Below are 24,933 nucleotides of genomic sequence, written 5' to 3'. Positions count from 1 at the left end.
ACATCTCTCTCATGCTGCAGGAGGACCACTTCAAGATCATGGATCCTGTTGACATAGCTGTATGCCTGATGGCCTACATAGACTGTAGAAGACAGAGGAGAGTGTGACTGAGGCACTGGCAGCGCAAAGGCAGGAGCAGTAACCTCATGAAGAAGGGGCAGCAGGGGCTCCTGTATGCGCTGCCCAGGAGCGACAGTGAGTCATGGCTGATCGTAGCCTAGCAACACCCAGGGTCTGTAGACGCTGCCTGCCATTCCTGCAGATGACTGAGAACCAGTGTCAGCTACAACTGTGCATGTCTAGGGAGCTGATGGCTCACACCTGCCACTTGTTGCAGCACATGGTGCCAAGGGGACGTAGAGGGCATCCTCTGCCAGTGGCTGTGAAAATGACCGTGGTGCTCAATTTCTATGCCAATGGCTCCTCTCAGGGATCCACAGGTGACTTCTGTGGGATATCACAATCCGTCACCCAGAAATGCATCCATGAGGTCACAGATGCTATCTTCTCCATGACAAATTTGTGCACTTCGCCCAGGACCGGGACAGCCAGGATGCAAGGCCAATGGATTCTCTCTGATCTCGGGATTCCCACAGGTGGAGGGTGCGATTGACTCCACTTATTTGGCGCTCAGGTCTCCATTGCTACTCAGTGGACTTCATCAACCGCAGGGGCTTCCACTCACTGAATCTGCAGCTGGTGTGCAACCACCAGAAAGGCATCCTGCAGGTATGCGCATGGTTTCCAGGGGCTGTGCACAATGCCTACATCTTCAGTCACTCGCAGATCCCTGCAGTCTTCCAGGGTCCACAGAGGCTGTGACTGATGACACCTGTGCGGCGGCCTCAGACTGCAGCAGAGCGACACTATAATGAAGCTCATGCAGCAGCTCGCAACTTGGTGGAGCAGACCATCGAGATGCTGAAGATGTGGTTCCAGTGCCTGGACCGGTCTGGTGGACTCCTGCGATACAGTCCACAGAGGGTGTCATGCACCATCATCATCTGCTGCGCCCTTTACAACCTGGCACTGCAACGGGGTGAGGAGCTGGCTGCGGAGGAGATGGAGGAACTGCATGTCTCCTCCGATGAGGAGGACGCTGGTGGGATTGAGGATGAGGGGGTCCTCGGTGGTGACGACGATGGGGATGAGGCTCTCACACTGGCTAGACGAGGCAGGCACACTTGGGAGGCCCTCATAGCTGCCAGATTTGTGGAGGATGATGACAACCTGCAGTGAGGTGTCCCCGTAGATCTTCACATCGCAGTTGGGAATGTTTGACTCCAGTCTGGCTTATCTCAGCGCCAATACCCTCTGTGATAATGCTCCTGTCATGGAGATGCAATGGAGGCCCTAATAGTCACTTGATTGCTGGAGGATGATGACGACATGCAGTGAGAACACTCCATAGATCTTCACATGGCCTCTGAGAATGTCTCACTCCTGTCTGGCCGAAGGCAACTCGCTTGCGCTCCATGATCAGGGCCATCTCAGGGACATAGCCATGAAACTTTAGATGCATCTGATGCTGTGCCTGCCTTCAGGAGCTGGTGTACAGCATCACTGGTCACAGATGCTGGTCTGATGGGGGCTAGCCTCACCTTAAAGTTGTTTAGCGCACACAAAGAGTACGAGAGAACTCTGTGGCACCTGTCCACTACATTCTGGCAGCAATGACCAGCACCGCCAAGGTGCAGGCATCAGTAATGTTTCTAGGGAGTTGAGGTTGGACCATCATTGTCATCTGGAGGCTGCACAGAGCACAGGGAAGAGGCCCTGGACTGAGACACTTGCATTTATCTTGTGCAGCAAGGTTTCACATCTGAGTGACAAGAACACTGCTCATCAGAACAAGGAGCCATAGGCCGGGAGACATTCTTGGGAGTTTATTGACAATAGTGAACATTATGTACAAGTGATTAACACCCGTGCTGAGGCTGTGCAACTAACTCTCCTTAACTTTCCTAACCCTGTCGCTACATCTTGGTGCTCCATGGACATCCACAGCGGAGGTTGAGGCAGCCTGCTGACTGTGGCGCCCTGTCTGTGATGACTTAGGCGGGCGTCCTCTGGAGGGCCGAGACTTGGAGGGCCCTGGCCTGCTTTCAGGGTCCTGCTGTGTGGCAGCGGCAATATCCTTGGCCTGTGAAGCTGTATCTGCGGAGGTCACATGAAGAGGGGAGTCAGATGGGCCAGTCACTCCCAGAGTCACCTGGATGGATGGCCCCGGAACATGCACCTGCTGATCCTCCTCCCTATGGGTGCCCGAGGGCCCCTGGCTGACTCCGTGGTCGGAAGGGGTAGCTGGAGTGAGATCGAGCTGCCTAGCACCCCTCTCCCATACACATTGTTGGAGGCCAAATATGGCATCAGCGAAGGAGTTAAGCCCGTGCAGCAGTGCAAGAGTGAAGTCCTGGCCCAAGGTTTCCATGGTGGCTGCCATCCTGCCAGTGTTGACCTTGGTGCGTTGCAATGCCAGGGTTATCACCTTGCAATTTGAAGATTCCAGCGCATATCCCTTCCTGATGTACCTGAGCTTGCCTTTGCAGCTCCAGCAATTGTGCCATGACCGAGTCCAGAGGCTCATCATCTGACTCAGACTCAGCAATATTCTGGACTCCTGGGAATTCCCTGCCTCTGCCTGTTGTGGATCAGAAAGTGCGATGTGCTGTTTAGATTGTGGACCCGAGGCTACTCTAAAGCTAGGTCCCACCGAGGTGTGTGTCTCTGCACTAGTGGAGGTTGTGAGTGAGCGTTGTGATGGAACTTCAGGGAGGGTCCCTTCAGATTCCTCTTCAGACGTTTCTCTGGAACTTCATTGGATGCTCTGGGTCGTGGATTCCATCTGCTGCTTCCCAGATGTGCCTGCGAAATCAAGGGGAGATAATTATTGCATGGCAGTGGCCTGTGAAAGAGGACACCACTCACGGCATGGCTGTCTGAAGGATGTTGCACTGCTGGGTCCTCTCTTGGCAGAGCAACACTGACCTCACCATCAGCACAGGACTGGCCCAGATCATCGCTGGCCAGCTAGATGGCTCTGATTTCAAATTCTATCAGAACTTTGAATTCTGGCATCCCTCCACCTGTCTTTCCCTCCTGTTGTGAGCCAGTTTGTCCTGCTTGGATAGAGATGGGGAGAGTGTATCAGGACTCCTGCTGGGCCAGATAAGTATGCCTGGCCTGTGTGGGTGGTGAGTGGTCCCATGGATGGGATGAAGATAATGACGGTGTTTGTGAAAGAGTGAATGGTGATGTCCCTTGCACTGACAGTGAGTGAGAGCCCTGTGGATGTGCGATGGGTTTGTGAGCGCGTGAGTTGGGAATGATTAAAAGAATGACTTGCCCTGGCGGAACGGAGGAGATAATTCATCCTTTTGTGGCACTGGGTGGCTGTCCTCCTCTGCAGGGCGTTCGCGCTAACCTCCGCTGCCACCGCCTCCCAAGCCGGGTTGGTGACATTGTTAACCATCCTGCGCAGAGCAGAGTTAGAGCACATCCCGTTGGGCCTCCACGGCATCCAGCAGTCGCTCGAGGGATCCGTCGTTGAAGCAGGTGGCTGCAGTCTTTTTGCCTTTGCTGGCCATGTCTCCCATGCAGCAGTGGTGAGCTGGTGGCGATGAGCGCTTTGCTGGCAGTTGCTTTTTAAAGATGGCAGCCAGCGTGATGCAACAGTGGGGTGATGGCAAGCGGGTGAATGAGAGCCCGCCCGCCATGGAAAAGGCGTGTTTCATGGGAGTGAATATATAATGATGTGGGCTCAGGAATATACGGCGTGAAAACCTGCCATTTTCATTGGCTGGTAGGACTCCATTTTACCCGCCTGTTACCGCACTTAATGCAATTCTGGAAAAATTCAGCCCTAAAAGTGGAAATCTGTACTTACTGACAATAATGGATGTGTCTACCAGTTTTCCTGCAGTGATGCCTTTATGAAATATTACAACTAAGCAGATTGTGGAAGAGTTAATTAAATTTTTTACAAGATATGGACCTGAATTTTTCCTGCGTCGGGCTGGCTCGGCGAGAGCAGGTGGGGGCAGTCGCAGAGCCGTGAAAGCATGCGCTCTGTGCCTCAGGCCGATTGAAGCGCTTTTCAAAAATATAAATGAAAACATTAAAAATGTAATGAAACATGTGCCCTAATATGACTGTCACATGAGATGGGACATGCTTTTATTTTTCAAAAAAATAATTCTTTAATTTGTAAAAGCTTTAGAAAACCTCATCCCGCTCGTGGATGAGGTTTCCTAAAAAACGTAAAGGCCATTTGGCCTTTTCATCTGCCCGCCAACTGTAAGGTTGGACAGGCAGCGTAGAAGTTAAGGTTAATTACCTAGTTAATGGCCTTAATAGGCCTTTCAATTATTGGTGGGCACGCAGTCAACTGACGCAAGCCCGCTGAATGAAATATCGCAAGACAGCACGATGACGTTGGGAGTAACACACGCCCAACATAATCACACGTCATTTTATGCTCCAGCGTGTCAGGCCCACCCCCCGCATGCCTAATATAAAATCCTGGCCATAGTTTACTTAAGGAAATACAATCAGATCAGGGTTCAAATTTTATATCAGAACTGTTCAAGGAGGTAATGGACAGTTTCAGGATAAAACAATTGAAGTCAACAGCTTATCATCCGGAGTCACAAGGAGCTTTGGAAAGATGGCATCAAACTTTAAAAAAACATGATGAGAACGTGCTGTCAGGATTATCCACAGGATTTGGATGGAGGAATTCCATTCTTGTTATTTGCTATTAGAGATGCTCCTAATGCATTGACTGGTTTTAGCCCTTTTGAACTTGTTTATGGTCATGAGGTAAGGGGACTACTGAAATTGATTTATGAGAAATTGGTAGGTCAAAATCCATAAACTACTCTCCTGGATTTTGTATCAAACTTCAGAGATTAGACAGAGCATGAGAGTTGGACAGGGAGCATTTAAAGATATCACAGTAAGTGATGAAAGTGAAAGCAGACAGGAAGGCTACAGCTTGGAATTTTGTTGCTGGAGAGAAAGTGCTAGTTCTGTTACCATACTGAGTGACTCATTAAAGGCAAGGTTTAGTGGACTTCACAGGATTGAAAAGAAATTAGCTGGGATTTTCCGGCCCCATCGTGGGCGGGACCTGCTGCGGGCGAGGTGATGCCCCAGCCAGACGTCCATTGACTTGCGGCAGGACTGGAAGATAGCGGCGGCAGGCGGGTGCAGAAAATCCCGCCGATTGAGTGAAGTAAATTATTTAATAAATACTCCAGATAGAAGAAAGAAGTGGAGGACGTGTCGTGTAAATATGCTTAAAACGTACTTTTGACAGGGAAAAGGAACAGAAAGAGGTATTAGTGGTGGTATTAAATGCAAAAGAAGTAGAAGTGCATGATTCTGAAATTGATCTTCCTCTAATCAAATTGGATAATAAGGGGGTACTTGAAAACTTAAATGTAATATTGAGTTACCTTGCAGGCAAGTGTCAAAGTGATTTGGAAAAGCTATTGCAGTCGCACAAAACTATTTGTGGGGATAAGTTGGGGAGGACAGATTTATCTACACGTGACGTGTCTGTAGAAGTTTTATCTTCAGTAAGGCAACATCCTTATAGATTAAATCTGGCAAAGTTATCACAAGGATTGAAAGAAATTGACTTCATGCTTCACAATGATATCACTCAGTCTAGGTGCAGTAACTATTGTACTGGTACCAAAACCGAATAGAGAACACAGACTGTGTGTGGACAATCGAAAGATGAAAGCGGGGACAATAGCGGGTTCATATCCTATACCACAGTCGAAGGATTGTACTGAGAAAATGGGACAATCAAAATTTATCACAAAGATTGACTTGCTAAAAGTACCATTATTTGAGACAGCAAAAGAGATATTGGCTTTTGTGATACTAAATGGACTATATCAGTTTAAAGTCATGCCATTTGCTATGAAGAATGCACATTTCAAAGACTGATGAACAAAGTAGTTGCAGGTCTAATCAAATGTGCTGTTTATATCGGTGACTCAATAGTTTTCAGTCAGACGTGGGAAAAGCATTTATAGCTTCTGGAAGAATTATTTATTCAATTACAAGAAGCTAATTTTGTGATGAACTTGGCTAAAAGTGAATTTGGAAAAGCGCACGTTATGTATCTAGGGTATACCATTGGACATGGTAAGGTTAAAGTCAAAGCTATTATAGATTTCCCAGTGCCTACAACAAAATGAGAAGTTTTGAGATTTCTGGGCATGAGTGGGTTTATCAGAAATTTATACCAAATTTTGGCAGTGTGGTTGCTCCACTGACTGAACTAATAAAAATTAACATGAAGTTTCAGTGGACTCTGGAGCGTTAGAAGGTATTTGATAGATTGGAAATGATATTAACTATGGCACCAGTTTTGGCATTACCCAATTATGCCAGGCAATTTAAGTCTGCCATTGAAGCAAGTGATATAGGCATTGGGACGTACTGTTACAAGGAGATGACACTGGAATTGAAAAACTGATAGGGTATTTTTCACTGAGGTTGAATTCACAAGAAGAATAAACAATATTCAATGATTGAAAAGGAGACGTTGGGTTTGGTGTTGGCATTGCAGTATTTTAAAATCTGTGGCAAACAATTCGTCCGAAACAATTGTTTATACAGACCACAATCCTTTAAATTTCCTGGACAACTTTCGAAACAGAAGCACAAGGCTATTCAGGTAGAGTTTATTAATGCAACCATTTAATCTACAGATAATACATGTTGCTGGACAAGAGAACCTGATTGCAGATGCATTATCAAGAGTTTGAAGCTTAAAGGGAAAATTGTACATTTTAAAACTTGGATACTGAACTAGAATGATTGCTGGTGATATCAAGGATTTGTATATATTATGTTAATGCATGCATCTGGTATTAGTGTAAGTATATTGTTAAGTATAGGAGATAGTGTAAGATGGGGTTATAAAAATGAAGCCATCTTTTAGAATTATGACGGTTCATTTTTCAATAAGGAGATGCATGTCAAGAAGATATAGTAATGTGTATAATGTTATTGGAAATTATTTTAAAATAGAGTTTACTGGTGTCTGTGTTTATTTGTGTGTATGTGTTTGGCTTAACTGAGTTAAAGCCAGCTGGTCTACAGGCTTTGATGTACAGAAGAATAAGTTTGAAATGGTAATTAGATAAACGTAGGGAAATAGAAGGTGAGATGTAAAGCGGCAATTTGCATTTTTAAAAAGACCATTCAAAAAAGCGGATGAAATACTACACCTAACTAGGTGAAGCTCCAAAACAATGGCCTGAATTTTTCAATCAGTGGGCGGGCTCGGCAGGAGTGGGTGGTTGTGAAGCTGACTGCCGCCGACGATCAGCTCTGCGCTGCCATTTTATGCAGGTGGGCCAATTAAGGCCCACCCAGCGTAAAACGTGAGCCATAGCGCTCGGCGCTACTTATGTGGGCGGTGGGGGAGGAGGGAAAGTCGGGGCCAGCGCTCTTTCGCGCGTATGCTTCAATCTCCCTGAAGCACAGAGCTGCTTCAGGAGATTGAAGGGCTTTTGAAATTATTAAATAAATGGATTAAAAATTAAATTAAACATGTCCCCTCATGTGACTGTGATGGGACTTGTTTTGATAATGCAGAAAAAAATTTTATTTAATTAATAAAAGCTTTAGGAAACCAAAATAACGTTCTGCCTATCACACAAATGAGTAATGTGGTATTGAATTTCAGTGCTAGTGTGATGCTCGGTAGTAATGTGATGGTATGTCTGCCGTACATCCCAAAGACTGGTGGATCGTATCGAATAGCATGTGCCAGCCACTGTTCTCAAAGGACACGGTACAGACTGTACCCAACCAGCCTGTGCTTGAAAAACTCAAAACACAGTGTCCAACATTAGATGTGATTTTGCAATTGGACAATATTTGCTAAATAATCTTCAATGTGCTAATAATTATGCTGACAACCAATTTAAGATTGTCAGTCAGGCTCGTAATGTGGGGCATTTGCGTGTATGGAAGCTACATTTATTAATACACAGGGCCCTGTTCTTTGCAGACAGAAAGAACATGTACATACATTGCGCCTGCTTCAGCTAAACAAAATAAGTGACAGCCATTTGCTGACTCATTCCTCAGGGAAATGCCTTGACCAATCAGGGTCATGCTGCCTGGTTTAAATTTCAAACAATGTTTGACAGTTAACTATCAGTCACCATCAGTGGTGCACTCTCCATGGTAATGCCACTTGTCAACCAGTCAGCACTCTCTTCATATATGGTATAATTTGTTTTCAACTTATATCGGTTTCTTGCAAGTGTCCTGTTGAGTGCAAGACGAAAAGCTTAGACATGTCTCCTTTTTCAGCAATACTCAAGCTCTGTATTACCGAGTAACTATATGTAACAAATACTGAATATTCTGTTCCTCCTTGAGTCTGAATTGAAATTTTTAATATTTTTTTAGTGTGAGTTCTTAATAAGGAATGCTAACGGATACTATACCTGAAAAATATATAACTTTGAAATGGTGCTCCATTTAAATGTATGAAAAGCGAGAATATATTTCACAGTGGGTTATAGTGTTATTCTTTAACTCTTAAAAAGGGATCAAAAGGGATATGTTGTGTGAGAGGTACCTGTCGCTGCTTGTTATAAAAAGCCAAAGTGATATGAATTTGAGTCATTTCAACCGATTTGGATGAAAGTCAGTTTGATTATTCACTTCAGGCTATCAACCCTATCTTTCTATTACAACATCTACCTCTTTCTTAAGAGCCTCACCTATCCTTCCTGATAGCTAGGTTGAGCCATTCTTCTCTGAAACAATATAATTTCTGATGTTTGACCTAAACTTACACTTATTGAGCCTATACTCTCTTACCCAGCTGACTAAGAATATCTAAAAGTATTGTTCCAAGTTTATTTTTGTTGAGCATATTTTACATGCTTCTAATATCTCCCCTGAGTAACACTATTTTTATGAAGCCTCACTTCTGAAGCCCTGAGCTCAAGTGATGGCTGGACTCATTGTGGTACATCCGCGAGGCTGAAAGCTATGTGGATAGCACATTCAGACAGGTGTTCATACTGCCACTTAAGTACCTGGAGGCAGAAAGGGAATGAGTAACCACCAGGCAATCCAAGAAAATTAGGGTGGTCGTGCAGGAGCCCCCTGGTGTCCTGCTCACCAATCGGTTTTCCTTTTTGGATACTGGTGAGGGTGTTGGTTCCTCGGAGGAGTGCAGTCAGAGCCAGATTTGTGGCACCACAGGCAGCTCTGCTGTACAGGAGGGGAGAAAGAAGAGGGGGAACAGCAGTAGTAATAAGTGATTCGTTAGTTAGGGGAGCAGTCAAGTGTTTCTATGGCCGTAGACTCCAGGATGTTAAATTGCCTCCCTGGTGCCAGGGTCAAAGATGTCACAGAACGGCTGCAGGATATTCCTCTGGGGGAGGGTGATCAGCCAGAGGTCGTGGTCCACAATCGTACCAATGACTTGGGTAGGAAAGGGGATGAGATCCTGAAAGCAGGCTTTAGGGAGCTAGGAAGGAGATTGAAAAGCAGGATCTGTAAAGCAGTAATCTCAGGATTACTCCCAGTCCCACATGCAGGCTAGTATAGGAGAATTGAGCAGATAAACATATGGCTGGAAAGCTGGTGTAGGAGGGAGGGCATCAGATTTCTGAGGCATTGGGACCAGTTCTAAGGAAGGTGGGATCTGTACAAGCTGGACCATCTGCGCTTGACCAGGACTGGGACAAATATCCTCACAAGGGAGATTTGCTAGTGCTGTTGGGGGAAGTTTAAACTAGATTGGCAGGGGGATGGGAACCTGAGGGCAAATTCAGAGCAGGGAATGGTAGTTGGAGAACTAGTGAGTGACTTTGAAAGACAGAAGCAGCACAGGATAAAAAGTTTACAGCACAGGAATTTGACAATGTTAAAAGGTATATATGTTAAGTGCAAAGAGCATAGTAAATAAAGCCGATGAGCTGAGGGCACAGATAGACACATGGCAGCATGATGATATAACTATAATGGAAACTTGACTTAAGGAGGGGCAAAAATAGCAGCTCAACATTCCTGGTTATAGTATTTTCAGGTAGGATAGCGGGTGAGAAAGGTGGGGGTGCAGCATTATTGCTTAAAGAATTGATTACAGCTGTGAGGAGGAATGATATACTAAATGAAGCATCAAAGGAGGCAATATGGATTGAGGTCAGAAATAAAAAAAGGGGCAGCCACGCTGCTAGGAGTGTACTATAGACCCCCAAATAGTGGGAGTTAGAAGAGCAAATATGTAGACTGATTTTTGAGTGCAAAAACAATAGGGCAGTAATCATTGGGGACTTCAGTTACCCTAATATCAATTGGGATACAAAACAGTGTGAAGGGCACAAAGGGTGCAAAATTCTTGAACACTATTCAAGAGAACTTTTTTAACCACGTAACAAGCCCAATGAGAGGGGGTGCAATTCTAGATTTAATCTTAGGAAATGAAGTTGGGCAAATGGATGAATAGCAGTGGGGGACCATTTTGGAGATAGTGGCCATAATATAGTTAGATTTAGCATCATTATGGAAAAGGACAAAGACTGAACAAGAGTAAAAGTTCCAAATTGGGAGAAGACAAATTTTACAAAGCTGAGAGGTGAGCTGGTGAGAATGGACTGGATACAGCTTTCAGAAGGAAAAACTGTGTTAAATCAGTGGGAGGCATTCAAAGGCGAGATTCTACAGGCACAGTGTAGACATGTTCCCACAAAGGAAAAGGGTGGTGCTGCCAAATCTAGAGCCCCCTGGTTATCCAGAAGCACACAGGCCAAGATAAAGCAGACAGAGATAGCTTATGACAGTAACAAAAAGCTTAATACTGTAGAAAACCTAGAGGAGTATAGAAAGTACAGGGTGAAGTAAAAATGGAAATTAGGAGAGCAAAGAGAGGATACAAAAAAAGATTGGCATAAAATCAAAGAAAACCCTAAGATGTTTTACCAGTACATTAGGAGCAAGAGGATAACTAAGGAAAAGGTGACGCCTATCAGAGATGTACATGGTAACTTGTGGGTTGATGCAGAAGATGTGGGCAGGGTTCTCAATGAGCACTTTGTCTCGGCCTTCACCAAGGAGAGGGATGATGCAGACATTCTACTTAAAGAGGAGGAGTGTGGATTTTTATTTATTCGTTCATGGGATGTGGGCGTCGCTGCCTAGGCCAGCATTTATTGCCCATCCCGAATTGCCTTTGTTCAGAGGGCATTTAAAAGTCAACCACATTGCTGTGGGTCTGGAGTCACATGTAGGCCAGACCAGGTAAGGACAGCAGATTTCCTTCCCTAAAGGACATTAGTGAACCAGATGGTTTTTTGTGACAATGGTTTCATGGTCACCATCAGACTTCTAATTCCAGATTTTTATTGAATTCAAATTCCATCATCTGGCATAGTGGGGTTTGAACCCAGGTCCCCAGAGTATTACCCTGGGTGTCTGGGTTACTAGTCCAGTAACAATACCACTGTGCCACCGCCACCCCAAATATTAGATTCAATAAGCATAGTGAGAGAGGAAGTACTGGAGGGTCTGACATCCTTGAATGTGAATAAATCACCAGGGTCAGATGTATCCTGGGATTGTATCCCAGGCTGTTGAAGGAAGCCAGGGAGGAAATAGCAAATATTCTGAGGATCATTTTCCAATCCTCACTAGATAGAGGCAAGGTCCTAGAGGATTGGAAGCCTATGAACTTGGTACCATTATTTAAAAAGGATGTGAGGGATAGGCCAGAAAATTATAAGCCGGTCAGTCTGACGGTGGGCAAATTATTGGAAACAATTCTGAGAGACCAGGATAAGCTGTCACTTAGGCATGGATTGATCAGGGATAGCCAGCATGGTTTTGTTAGGGGAATATGGTGTCCTACTAACTTAATAGAATTTTTTGAGGAAGTAACAAGGAGGATTGATGAGGCAGAGCAGTGGATGTTATCTACATGGATTTTAATAAAGCATTTGACAAGGTCCCACATGGCATGTTGGTCAAGAAAGTGAGATCTCATGTGATACAAGGGAAGGTTGCAGGTTGGATCCAAAATTGGCTCAGTGACATGAAACAAAGGGTAATGGCTGATGGACGTTTTTGCGAATGGAAAACGGTTTTCCATGGTGTTTCACAGGGCTCGGTGTTGGGGCCCTTGCTGTTTGTTGTGTATATTAATGATTTAGACTTAAATGTGGGAGACATGATTGGGAAATTTGCAGATGACCCAAAAATTGGCTGTGTAGTTGATAGTAAAAGGGATAGCTGTCGACTCCAGAATGATATCAATTGGTTGAGTGGGTGGAGAAGTGGCAAATGGAATTCAATCCAGACAAGTGTGCGGTAATGCATTTGGGGAGGGAAAACAAAGCAAGGGGAAACTCAATAAACAGGAAGTTATTGAGAGGGGTTAAGGAAGTGAGAGACCTTGGAGTACATGTCCACAGGTCCCTGAAGGTGGCAGGACAGGTGGATAAGGTAGTCAAGAAAGCATATGGAATGCTTTCCTTTATTGGACAATGTATTGAGTACAAAAGCAGGGATGTAATGATGGAACTGTATAAAGCACTGGTTAGGTCACAGCTGGAATTTACCCTACCTAGGCACCTCATAATTTTGTACGTCTCAATTAGGTCACCCCTAGCCTCCTCTGTTCAATGGAAAACAACCTTAGACTATCCAATCTCTCCTCATAGCTGCAACTTTCAAGCCCTGGTCTGGTCACCACATTACAGGAAGGACATAATTGCTCTGGAGAGAGTGCAGAGGAGACTTACAAGAATGCTTCCAGGGCTTGAAAATTGCAGCTATGAGGAGAGATTGGATAGGCTAGGGTTGCTTTCTTTAGAACAGAGGAGGCTAGGGATGACCTAATTGTGATCTACAAAATTATGAGGGACCGAGACAGGGTAGACAGGAAAGACTTGTTTCCCCTAGTTGAGGGGTCAGTTACCAGGGACATAGATTTAAGGTGATTGGTAGAAGGATTAGCGGGGACATGAGGAAAAACTTTTTCACCTAAAGGGTGATGGGTGCCTGGAATTTGCTGCCTAAGTTGGTGTTTGAGGCTGAAATGCTCAACTCATTTGACAGGTACCTGGATCTGCATCTGAACTGTTGAAACCTGCAAAGCTACGAACCAGGTACTGGAAAGTGGGATTAAAGTGAGCGGCTAGTTTATTTTTTCCCTTTTTTTGACTGGTGCAGACATGTTGCGCTGAATGGCCTCTTTCTGCGCTCTAACTTTTCTATGGTTCTTATTCATCCTTCAATACCCACCCTTCTAACACTGCAAGTCAGCCTCGTTGCTGTCCTCTCCATTGCCTATAGGGCATGGATGACTGCCTTGTGTCACAGAACTGTGCAGCACTCCACCACTCCCCACCCCATCACATGAAGAGAAAGAAAAGAATGACCATGCAAACCAAAGGCATGGTTGAAGAAATAAAAACAGAAATTGCTGGAAAACTCAGCAGCATTTGTGGAGAGAGGGAAACGGAGTTAATGTTTCGAGTGCGTATGACTCTTACTCCGTATGGTTGAAGAAGCAGTTCTTGAGAGCAGGGGAAAGAGATGGCAATGTGAAAGCTGACCTGTGTTATACTTTATGTACAAGTCCTAATGTTGAAAATGGAAAATACTTCATTTCCTCAGCCGCTAATATTTTCTTCCTAAATTGCCCTCTATTATCATCATATCAATTCAACGCAACACCTTGCACTTATAGATGTCTCCAACGTCAAACATCCCAAAACATTTATATAGAATGTAGACTGTTACCGAAATGGTAGATCCATGTAATTAACTTTACAAATTCAATATTACAAAGATCTAGTATGACAAATGATTTTTGTCTTAGTGTATTCATTAATCTGCACTTCACATGAATTTAACTATTTGCCAGTCATTATCTTAATCTAATCTGTTTCCTTTCCAGATTGTATTTGTATCCATCTTGCTTCACAGTCATCTAGAATGCACAGAGCCTCTCCTGATTCCTATTCTGGCCTTATACATGGGAGTGATGGTCCGTTTTACCATGGTGGGCCTTGGATACTATAAGAATGTGCATGACATCATTCCTGAGAGAAGTGGACCAGAAATGGGGGTAAATATCAAAGTCAATTATTTAGCAAGAAGAAAAGATTCTAAACAGTTTAGGATCTGTGGAAGTAATAGGCTGAACGTTGAATAGCATAACTTAGCAAGTGTTAAAATAACTTTGCATATTAGTTTGGGAACCTTGGATAACATCCTCCAGCTAAGCTTTACAGACACACACAGCTGGAATTTGTGATATTTTAAAAGGTCTGATGCTCCTAGTCTCTAATTATTTACAATATGTGGTTTAATTTCTCCCTTTTTGATCCTCGAGTCCCCTGCAACCTCTCAAGTCTTCTGCCAGTGCCAGTCTATAGCTGGCTTCTGGACGTTACACAAGCACAGCTTAGAATGATGTATTTCCTGTGACTGTGTCGAACCAATAAACATCACCTGCCCTGAATGGCACAGCTGAAGTCAACAACTCACATCTTTATGAAACTCTTGGCCTAATCTGTTTTGGATTTATACTGTGCTACATAGTTGATGAATTCAAAGTGCTTAAAGGAAAGTTCTATCATTTTATTGGCTCGGCTGCCTGTTAAATCCCATAGCCGTTTTAAAAATGAGGGGGGACATGTTGTCAATCTAATAAAAAATCTTTGTATCTACAACTACAATTTGCATCTATAGAATCTCTTTAAAAATCATGCCAAGGAATTCCGCAGAGGCATACAGCTTAAAGTTGGACAGCGAACCAAAGGAGGAGACACAGAGTGGTGGTGGGGTGACCTAAAGCTTGGTCAAAAAGGCCATTTTAAGAAGGATCGTAAAGGACATAGAACTGGAGAGGTGAAGGGATTTATGGAGGGAATTCAGTGTAGGGGATCCAGGTGGCATAAAGCATGGTCCCCACTGTTTGGATGAATATAGGGGAATGCACAAGAAGCCAGAGTCAGAGGAGCAGAGAATTGAGGCATTGGGTTGTAGGACTAGGGAAGGTTAGAGATAGGTGGGCTGAGACCATGAAAGGATTTAAACACGAAGAGTATTTTATATTTGAGGTCATGCAGTACTGTAAACCAATATATGTCAGCAAACTGACATATCTGGAGACTGGCCAGGAGAGTGTTGGAATAGTCAAACCTGGAAGAGACAAAGTCGTGGAACAGGGATTTCAGCAGTGAATGAGATGATATGAGGCAAGGGTGCTTGCACTATTACAGAGGTGAAAGTAGGCTGTTTTTGTAATGGAGAGGAAATATATCAGGTTGAGGTCTGAAAAAATGCTATAATTGTGAACAGTTTGGTTTAGACTAAAATGGTGCCTAGGGGGTGAGATGGAATCAATGGCAATGTTACTGAGTTTGTGACGGGGACCGAAGACAATGGCTTTAGTCAACCTAGTGATTAACTGAAGGAAATTGCAGCTCATCCAAAAATGTCTGAAAACAATCAGAGAACACAGGAATGACTAAAGGTTTTGCTGGGGTCAAGGGCATCAATGGTTGAGGTGAGAAATCAGTTGAATAAATGCATGGCTTCAGAAGTAATGCGACAAATAGAGAGCCAAAGGTCTGGTAGTTGGGAGTTTGGAATTGCAGTTATAAACAACTTGAGGAAGAGTTATAAAAACAGAAAATGCTGGAAAAACTCAGCAGGTCTGGCCGCATCTGTGGAGAGAGAAACAGAGCTAATGTTTCCAGTTTAATATGACTCTTCATCAGAACTGAGGAGAGGTTGAAATGTGATTGGTTTTCTGCTGTTGAAAAGGGTGGTGAGGCAGGTGAAGCAAAATAGGTCAGGGATAGGCTGGAGGTCAGGAAAGATTAAATGACAAAGATGCCATGGAACACATGGAAGACAAAGGGAGTGGCAATGATAGCATTAAAGACTAAAACAGGCATTAATAGCAGAAAAAGGGTCAGCACGGTTTGAAAGCAAAACATGTGAACAAGATACAGATTGGCAATTGAGGGGGAAATCAAAATGGTGGACAGAGTTCATGGTCTGAAATTGTTGATCTCAATGTTGATTCCAGAAGGCTGTAAAATGCCTAATCAGAAGATGAACTGCTGTTCCCTCAGCCTGCATTGGGCTTCACTGAAGCTTTGTAGCAGGCTGAGGGCAGAAATGTAAGCATGAAGCAAGATGGTGAATTGAAATGGCAGGCAAGCAATAGGAAGGTCGGGGGCCATGAACTCTGTCCACCATTTTGATTCCTGCCCCGCCTCCCCAAATGCCAAATCTTGTTCTAATGTTTTGCTTTCAGACAGCGCCGACCCTTTCTTTGCAAGCTCAACAATGTAACTGAAGCACTTCTTCAATCAGTGTTCCTCCCATTCTGGTCCCAATTGGCTTATGTCATTTTGTAACATACTCTCTCCCCATCTTGGCGCTGTGGATGCTAACCCCCTGCACCCTCCCCCCAGTCATCTGTCCGAGTGAAACCTTCCCCACTCGTACTCCCCCAGTACATCCCTAGCCCTGCAACACCTTCCCCTGACTGAGGCCAGTTTCCCGCCCCTTCCCCATTGCAGCCCTAACCTTGCAGCCCATTAAAAGCCACTCCCACCTTACAGTTGGTCTGGTAGATAGAGACTTGCCTGTGAACCCCACCCCCCTGAAAGTGATGTGGTGCTGCCTGCAAAGCCTGGTGCTGATTACCATGAGTGCTGTGTGATGCAAGGTAGGCAAATGGATCTCAAAGTCACAAGTGAAGTGCAGGTCACCAGGTGCACGTCACTTTTATATACCATTGTGAAATACGTTGTTCTAATTGCACGCCGACATGCCCTGATGATCGAGCATAGGAGGAATCATTCCAGCAAGGAGTCCCTATAATGAGATGCCAACATATTGAAGTTACACTCCCGATGTGCTGCGACAGGAACCACAGCCCACCATTAAAAGATAAAATACACAATCGTGAACTGGTTTTACACACTGTAAAACCGACTTCTGGCCTTCTTGCAATATTTTCCGCTCCCACCCGCCATGACACCTGCTGCAAATGGGAGCGGAAAATCCCAGCCTATGGCTTGGATTATCATTTCTAAAGGCTCTCCCACCATTGAGGTTAAACTGACTAGCCTGCAGTTACTGCGTTTACCTTTACCATTTTTTGAACAAGGGTGTGACATTTGCAGTTCTCCAGTCCTCTGGCACCACCCCCAAGGAGGATTGGTAAGATATGGCCAGTAGCTCTGCAATTTCCACCCTCGGTCTCTCAGCATTCTCGGGTACATCGCGTCCAGTCTTGGTTACTTACCAATGTTAAGTTGAGCCAGCTTCCCTAGAACCTCTCAAATTTTAGCTCATCCATTATCTAAACTACCTCCTTATTCAGTATTACTCGGGCAGCGTCTTTACCTGAAGCGCACATTACTCACCTTGAGCTACACTTCCCTGCTGCCAACCTTCACCTTGGATAATGCAGTTCCACCTTGCACTGACTAATAGCAAGGGGAGCAGCAACAGCAGAAACAACACCGGTACCTTCCCCTGAGCCCCCTACTGCTCCACAGGGCAGAGGGGATAGACGCAGAACTGTAGCTCCAGGCAGGTGAGACCCCCAAACACAGGATCTAAAGGCAGAGGTTCAGCTTCTTGACATGACTGTGCATCAGTGCCTCAGGAGGCTCTTAAAGTTTGTAATTTATATGTGCAACCTCCTGGAACAAGAACTCTTTTCCCAGTAGTCACACATTGCCACTGGTGATCAAAGTGCTTGCTACAGGAGGGTCCGTTCCTCCTGTCCAGATCTCTATGGACAGCATTTGTGGAGAGACTGGAGGCATGGGTGTGAAAGAGTAATAAGATGAGTGTGAGTATTGACTGTCAAGACAGGGATGTGGGAAAATGCCTGGAGAGAGAGGAATGAAGGTGCATTGTTCTGAGGAATGCTGTGCAGGAGAGTGCTGGGAAAGTCAGAGTTTGAAAGTGTCTTGCTACTCACCCTTCCCATTCTCCTGAGGTTCTGGATCCTCTTGGTCCATTGTATCCGGGTTGAAGGGCACAAACTTCTGCTGCTGATTTTCTCGGCCACTTGTTGAACAGGTTGTCTTCTTCTTCCTGTCCATGGTAAAGATCATCTCACTGGAGTCCCTCGGATCTCACAAGCAGGACCTCCAAGTAAGAGTGAGAGACCCAGTGAGTAGCCTCCCCAGGTTTCCTCTTCATTCTTGTATTTCCTGAAGCCTCAAAAATCCAAGAGCTGTTGAATCATGTAATCCATGCCACGGTCTCTGTAATTAGAAATCCTTCTTTTGACAGATGTAGCATGCCATTCCTGCCCTTGCCACCTGGCCTGGGAACAAAGAGGCAGGATGCTAATGCTGTAACTCAATTAAAGAGTCTTGGCAAAGCCCACTACTTAATCAGCCAGTTTCCCAAACTGCTAATGGTCCCACTGTTTTGAAAGGGCCAAAGTCCATAGTGTTTGACTTTCTGCACTGTATTGAATCTGAACTTATTACTTACACATTGTAGGGTGAAGCCACAATCAAGAAGATGCTGGCTTTCTGGTGGCCTTTGGCCTTGATTCTAGCAACTCAGCGAATCAGCAGACCCATAGTCAATCTTTTTGTGTCTCGTGACCTGGGAGGCAGTCCAACAGCTACGGAGGTGAGTTTGTTTCAATTTAGCAGAAATATTTCTGCCTGCTACCATAAAACTATTATATTGTAAGTTTCATATCCACATGATCTACGTACAAACCTAATGTATGCATAATTTTACCAAGCCTCAGTTTTATCCTCAGTTAGTGGTAACACAACATGAAGCCTTATATTACATGTTGGTGGTTCCATATAGTATTTCCATCCATCTTGGCTTCTTGCAGATATGTAGATTCTATTGCCAGTTATAGAGGATTGATGATGTACTTTTAAGAATAACCAGTTCAGTATTTTTATTTACCCAATAGAATAAAATTAAAAATGAGAAGCTGCCATGGTTTCTATTTGCAGCCATTATGTTATGTAGCAGTGTTAACTAAAAGAAGCACCACCTTCATGGAAAAATAATTAAGCAAACCATTTTTTAAATTAATTTTGTTTACAACTATATATTTCCTCAAATTGCACCATCACACACAGATCACTATTGTGAGATACAGATGTGTGGTTACAGCTCCTCTGCTTCTTTTGTCTTCCCAAAGTCAACCATTCTTTCATGATGTTTGTGCCCCTCTATAAATAATTTTCTGTTGATGTTTTGGAAGATTGAGCATCTGACGTGCTGCTCAAGCATGTGAGAAATAATTTGGAACAGCATAGCTATCACACTAATTATAAATCAAGTATCCTCATGGCATTTAGAAATGTAGCTGTGATGTAACAGTTCCTGTGTAATTGTGTTAAAGCAGTACTATAATGAATTCTGATTCACTTATTTAGACTGCATGCTGAAGTTGAGATTGCAACATTTTTAAATTGGTAAGTATTTCAAAATTATTAGTGTGAAAGGAAATAGGAAAAGGGCAGGAAAATAGGAATAGAGTAAATGGGGGTAGTTTTGCTGCCTGTGGATACTTGTTTATCCCTGAAGAAGGTAATTTTTGATAATTAGAGGCAGTGTGCACATGCAAAGAGGGTTTACAGGAGTGACTTTTATATGGCACTGTTGCAAGCAACTGTATCATTTGCAAGTTGGATATTCCTCCTGAGCACAGAACTATATTTGTTATGGTTAGAGGAAAAGTAGGAGGGGAAAGGAAACAAGAATGGCTACTCAGCAAGAGGAGTGCTTGGAACCACACTTATCCTTCCAATAAAGTGTACAAGCCACGACAAACATCTCTACACTTGAACAATGCATGAGGAGGTTGTGCTTCATTAGGAAGGTAGTAACAGACTAGTCTAATGCTTCTGACCTATCACCAACCTTCAGAGAAATCAAAGGTCACTGCAGGCCTGATTTGTTGTTTTGCCTGCAGTTCATTGATATCAACTAATCTGCAGTCCATGCAACTATTAAGTGAGTGACTAATGCTTAATTTAGTGGAGGAAATTTCTTCATCACTTCCCTCATGGATATCAGGAACTGGAAAATCAAACAGGGTATATTTCGGGTGGGTAATCACCTGCAATCAAACTGAAAATTATCCCTTATTTACAGTGGTATCTGGATATACGAGGAAGTTCTACATACAGCTTTTTTGTGAATTTACTGATAATTTATTTCTGCTTTCTTTTCACTTTAAGGCTGTTGCTGTTCTAACGGCTACATATCCAGTGGGCCACATGCCGTATGGCTGGCTGACTGAGCTCCGAGCTGTTTACCCTGCTTTTGACAAGGTAATGCTGAGCATGACAAACGGATGAACTGTCAAACAAAAATAAAACATATTTGTTAACATGGGATACTCGAGAAGCAGGTCACCATGAGTGTACAGTACGCAAGTTTATTTGTTCATGTATTTTGGGTACAACTAGCAATGATGCAATTTTTTTCGTTAAAGAAAGTTTAGTTTAGCCTCTAAAGGAGTATTTTGAAGCGTTATATTTTCGTTTTGTGACTATTGCTTAACCAAAAAGTGGGTAAGACCAGTGAACCAGTAATGAGTGTTTCTCTGTTTTTTATTGCAGCCACTCTCAGGTAAAAATGTGTTTGTGAAAATCTGTTTGTTGAGGATTGTTAAGTCCATGTTCATGGCCAAATTAGAGTACGTTTTTAACAATTATGTTAATTGCTCATGATCAAATTGGTGAGGCCGTTTTACAAAAGAAAAGATTTCAATATTTTAATAGAGGACTAATGGAAGCATATAGTATCCCTATAGAATTTCTTCAGCAACTAGCACTGTTTGTTATACAATACAGGGCCATTAAGCAATCTCTTGACAGAAACACATGGAAGTCAAGAATCTAATTAGCCAACAATCAGAGATTATGCAGCTTGTCTTGTTATCCCAGTCTTGACAGATACATGGGCCCTCTAGTTTGTGATCAATCAAGAATGGATGCCTCTGAACACTGCTACTTTGGACATACAGTCAGACAGAAGAGTATACATGGCACAAATACTTCAGAAATGCGGAGATCAAAAGGCTGTAATAAGAAGATAGCAGGTGTTTGAGGAGATGCAGCTGGGGTACCTAGGAGAAACATTGCTCATAAAATAAAATGATCCTAGGCAGTGGATCTACCAAAGCAGATGAAATGGGCTTAGGGGAGGTGATGGAAGTCTCATGGCATCAGATCAAACATCGGCAATGATACCTCCTGCTGATTACCACGTACTGCCCTCCCTCAGTTGATGAATCAGTGTTCCTCCATGTTGAACACCACTTGGAGGAAGCACCTGAGGGTGGCAAGGGTACAGAATGTACTCTAAGTGGGGGACTTCAATGTCCATTACCAAGAGTGGCTCAGTAGCACTGGTAGAACCACTACTGAACAAGCTGGCGGAGACCTAAATGACATAGCTGCTAGCCTGGGTCTGCAGTAGGTGTTGAGGGAACCAACATGAGGGAAAAACATACTTGACCTCATCCTCACCAACCTGCCTGCCGCAGATGCATCTACCCATGACAGCATCAGTAGAAGTGACCACCGCACAGTTATTGTGGAGACGAAGTCTAGCCTTGAGGATACCCTCCAACGTGTTGTGTGGCACTACCACTCTGCTAAATGGGATCGTTTTTGAACAGATCCAGCAACTTAAGACTGGGCATCCATGAGACACTGTGGGCGATCAGCAGCAGCAGATTTGTACTCGAACACAATCTGTAATCTCATGGCCTGACATATACCCCGCTCTACCGTTACCAACAAGCCAGGGGATCAACCCTGGTTCAATGAAGAGTGCAGGAGGGCATGCCAGAAGCAGCACCAGGCATACCTAAAAATGAGGTGTCAACCTGGTGAAGCTATAAAACAGGACTACTTGTGTGCCAGCAGCATAAGCAGCAAGTGATAGACAGAGCTAAGCGATCACACAACCAATAGCTCAGATCTAAGCTCTGCAGTCCTGCCACATCCAGTTGTGATTAGTGGTGGACAATTAAACAACTCACTGGGGGTGGAGGCTCCACAAATGTTCTCATCCTCAACGATGGAGGAGCTCAGCGCATCAGTGCAAAAGATAAGGCTGAAGCATTTGCTACAATCTTTAGCCAGGAGTGCCAAGTGGATGATCCATCTTGGCCTTCTCCTGAGGTACCCAGCATCACAGATATCTGTCTTCAGCCAATTCAATTCACTCCACGTGATATCAAGAAACGGTTGAAGGCACTGGATACAGCAAAGGCTATGGGCCCTGATAGTACAGAAAAATTGTGCTCCAGAACTTGTGCACCTAGCCAAATTGTTCCAGTACAGCTACAACACTGGCATCTACCCAGCTATGTGGAAAATTGCCCAGGAATGTCCTGTACGCAAAAAGCAGGACAAATCCAACCCGGCCAATTACCACCCCATCAGTCTACTCGCCAACATCAGTAAAGTAATGGAAAGGGCATCAACAGTGCTATCAAGTGGCACTTGTGTAGCAATAACCTGCTCATTGATGCCCAGTTTGGGTTCCCCCAGGGCCACTCAGCTCCTGATCTCATTAAAGCCTTGGTTCAAACATGGACAAGAGAGCTTGTCATCAAGGCCACATTTGACACAGTGTGACTTCAAGGAGTCCTAGCACAACTAGAGTCAATGGGAATCGGGGAGAAACTTTCTGCTGGTTGGAGTCATACCTACCACAAAAGAAGATGGTTGTGGTTGTTGGAGGTCAGTCATCTCAGCTCCAGGACATCACCGCAGGAGTTCCTCAGGGTAATGTCCTTGGCCCAACCACCTTCAGCTGCTTCATCAATGACCTTTCTTCCATCATAAGTTGGGGATGTTCGCTGATGATTGCACAATGTTCAGCACCATTCGCGGCGACACAGATACTGAGGCAGCCCATGTCCAAATGCAGCCAGACCTGGACAATATCCAGGCTTGGGCTGACAAGTGGCAAGTAACATTCGCACCACACAAGTGTCAGGCAATGACCGTTTCCAAGAAGAGAATCCAACCATCGCCCCTTAATGTTCAATGACATTACCATTGCTGAATCCCCCACTATCAACATCCTGGGGGTGTTACCATTGATCAGAAACTGAACTGGACTAGCCATATAAATACATGGTTACAAGAGCAGGTCAGAGGCTAGGAATCGTGTGAGTAACCCACCTCCTGACTCCCAAAACCTGTCCACCATCTACAAGGCACAAGTCAGGAGTATAATGGAATACTCCCCACTTGCCTGGATGAGTGCAGCTCCTACAACACTGAAGAAGCTTGACACTGTCCAGGACAAAGCAGCCCACTTGATTGGCACCATACCCACAAACATTCACTCCTTCCATCATGACGCACAGTAGCAGCAGTGTGTACCATCTACAAGATGCACTGCAGGAATTCACCAAGGCTCCTTCAACAACACCTTCCAAACCCACAGCCATTACCATCTAGATAGACAAGGGCAGCAGGTACATGGGAACACCACCACCTGGAAGTTCACTTCCAAGTCTCTCACCATCCTGGCTTGGAAATATATCACAGATCCTTCACTGCTGCTGGGTCAAAATCCTGGAACTTCCTTTTTAACCGCACTGTGGGTGTACCTAAACCACATGGACTGCAGTGATTCAAGAAGGCAGCTCACCACCACCTTCTCAAGGGCGATTAGGGATGACCAATAAATGTTGGCCCAGTCAGCGAAGCCCACATTTTTTTCATGCTATTTTCACACCTCAGTAGTTAATTCATTACTTACACTGGTTATAGCTGTTTGGGAGATGTGAAAGGCATATTTTTAACAGCTACATCCTAACTGGCTGCTCATTTTTTTTTGTATACAGATTATACAATAGGAAACAAAAAGCACATACCAGGAAACAAATTTCTTATACCTTTGTTTTTGTTATTTTCTACAATAAAGGACAATTAGCCCTTTATTTTGAAAACTTACTAAAATACATGAATCAGTCTGAATTTTGAGATGTATTTTTTAAAATTCAATCTTGGGTTGGAACATTACAGGCAAAGCCAGCATTTGTTGCCCCTCCCAAAATGCCCTTGACAAGGTGGTGGTGAGCCCCCTTCTGAACCTCTGCCAGTCTATGTGGTTTAGGCACATCCACAGTGATTTCTGTGGTGATGTGATGGAACTGAGGAGCTTGGAATTTCATTTCAGAGGGAAGTTAAGAGCCAACCATGTTGCTGTGAATCTGGAGTCACATGTAGGCCAGACCAGGCTGGTGCAGTAAAAACAAATGGCTTAAAGGTCAGAATAACTGCCCAGTGAAGCCAGTGTCTTAAGTTCTCAATGTTGTGTATGATCCAATTTTAAAAAAGGTGCAATTTTTATTAGAAAATAGCTTAGCAAAAATCTCAACCTCGTAATGATGTATGCATCCATATATCAAGACCTTTGCTGGAATGCAGAGGTGAAAAATCCACTGCAATCATTTTTTATCATTTTATATAAATGAGATCTGTGCATTGCTGACAAGGCCAACATTTATTGTTCACCACAACTTTAGTTCTATTGTTTCTTTCCATCCCCTCCCCACGCAAATTGAGCCAAATGTAAAAGAAAATGTTCAAAATCCCAATCTGGTTGCTGGCTTCCTGTACAGGAAGTGTTAATTGCTCTGAAACTCAAAACACATACATACAGCTCCTATCAGCAGCAGCATCACACAGATGAACTCAAACTGTCCCGGGCTGCACTGTTTCCACTCGTCCAGTATCAGAAGTTAGGATTCAGAATTCTGTAATTACATCAAAATATATAGCAATGAGGTGACGGACTGCATTTCCTATGCAATATGCTATTTCTCACCCTGCAGTGATGTTTTCTCAATTCTACCATTTTGGTAAAATTAAT

The 24,933-nt window shown here is 44.1% G+C and overlaps 1 protein-coding gene across 4 annotated transcripts in view; it reads left to right on the top strand.

Annotated features, from left to right (window-relative positions):
- ankhb (ANKH inorganic pyrophosphate transport regulator b) overlaps window positions 1-24,933 on the top strand; it is a 196,309-nt gene that overhangs the window by 90,228 nt on the left and 81,148 nt on the right. For all 4 annotated transcript variants that reach the window (XM_041184499.1, XM_041184500.1, XM_041184497.1 and 1 more), the window contains exons 5-7: window positions 13,955-14,125; window positions 18,550-18,684; window positions 20,265-20,357. In XM_041184499.1, the coding sequence (XP_041040433.1) occupies window positions 13,955-14,125; window positions 18,550-18,684; window positions 20,265-20,357 (399 nt within the window). The remainder of the gene's footprint in view (window positions 1-13,954; window positions 14,126-18,549; window positions 18,685-20,264; window positions 20,358-24,933) is intronic.

This window comes from Carcharodon carcharias, chromosome 3 (genome assembly GCF_017639515.1).
Source record: "Carcharodon carcharias isolate sCarCar2 chromosome 3, sCarCar2.pri, whole genome shotgun sequence".
NCBI classification, from domain to species: Eukaryota; Metazoa; Chordata; class Chondrichthyes; order Lamniformes; family Lamnidae; genus Carcharodon; species Carcharodon carcharias.
This window is presented reverse-complemented; position numbering and strand designations above follow the sequence as displayed.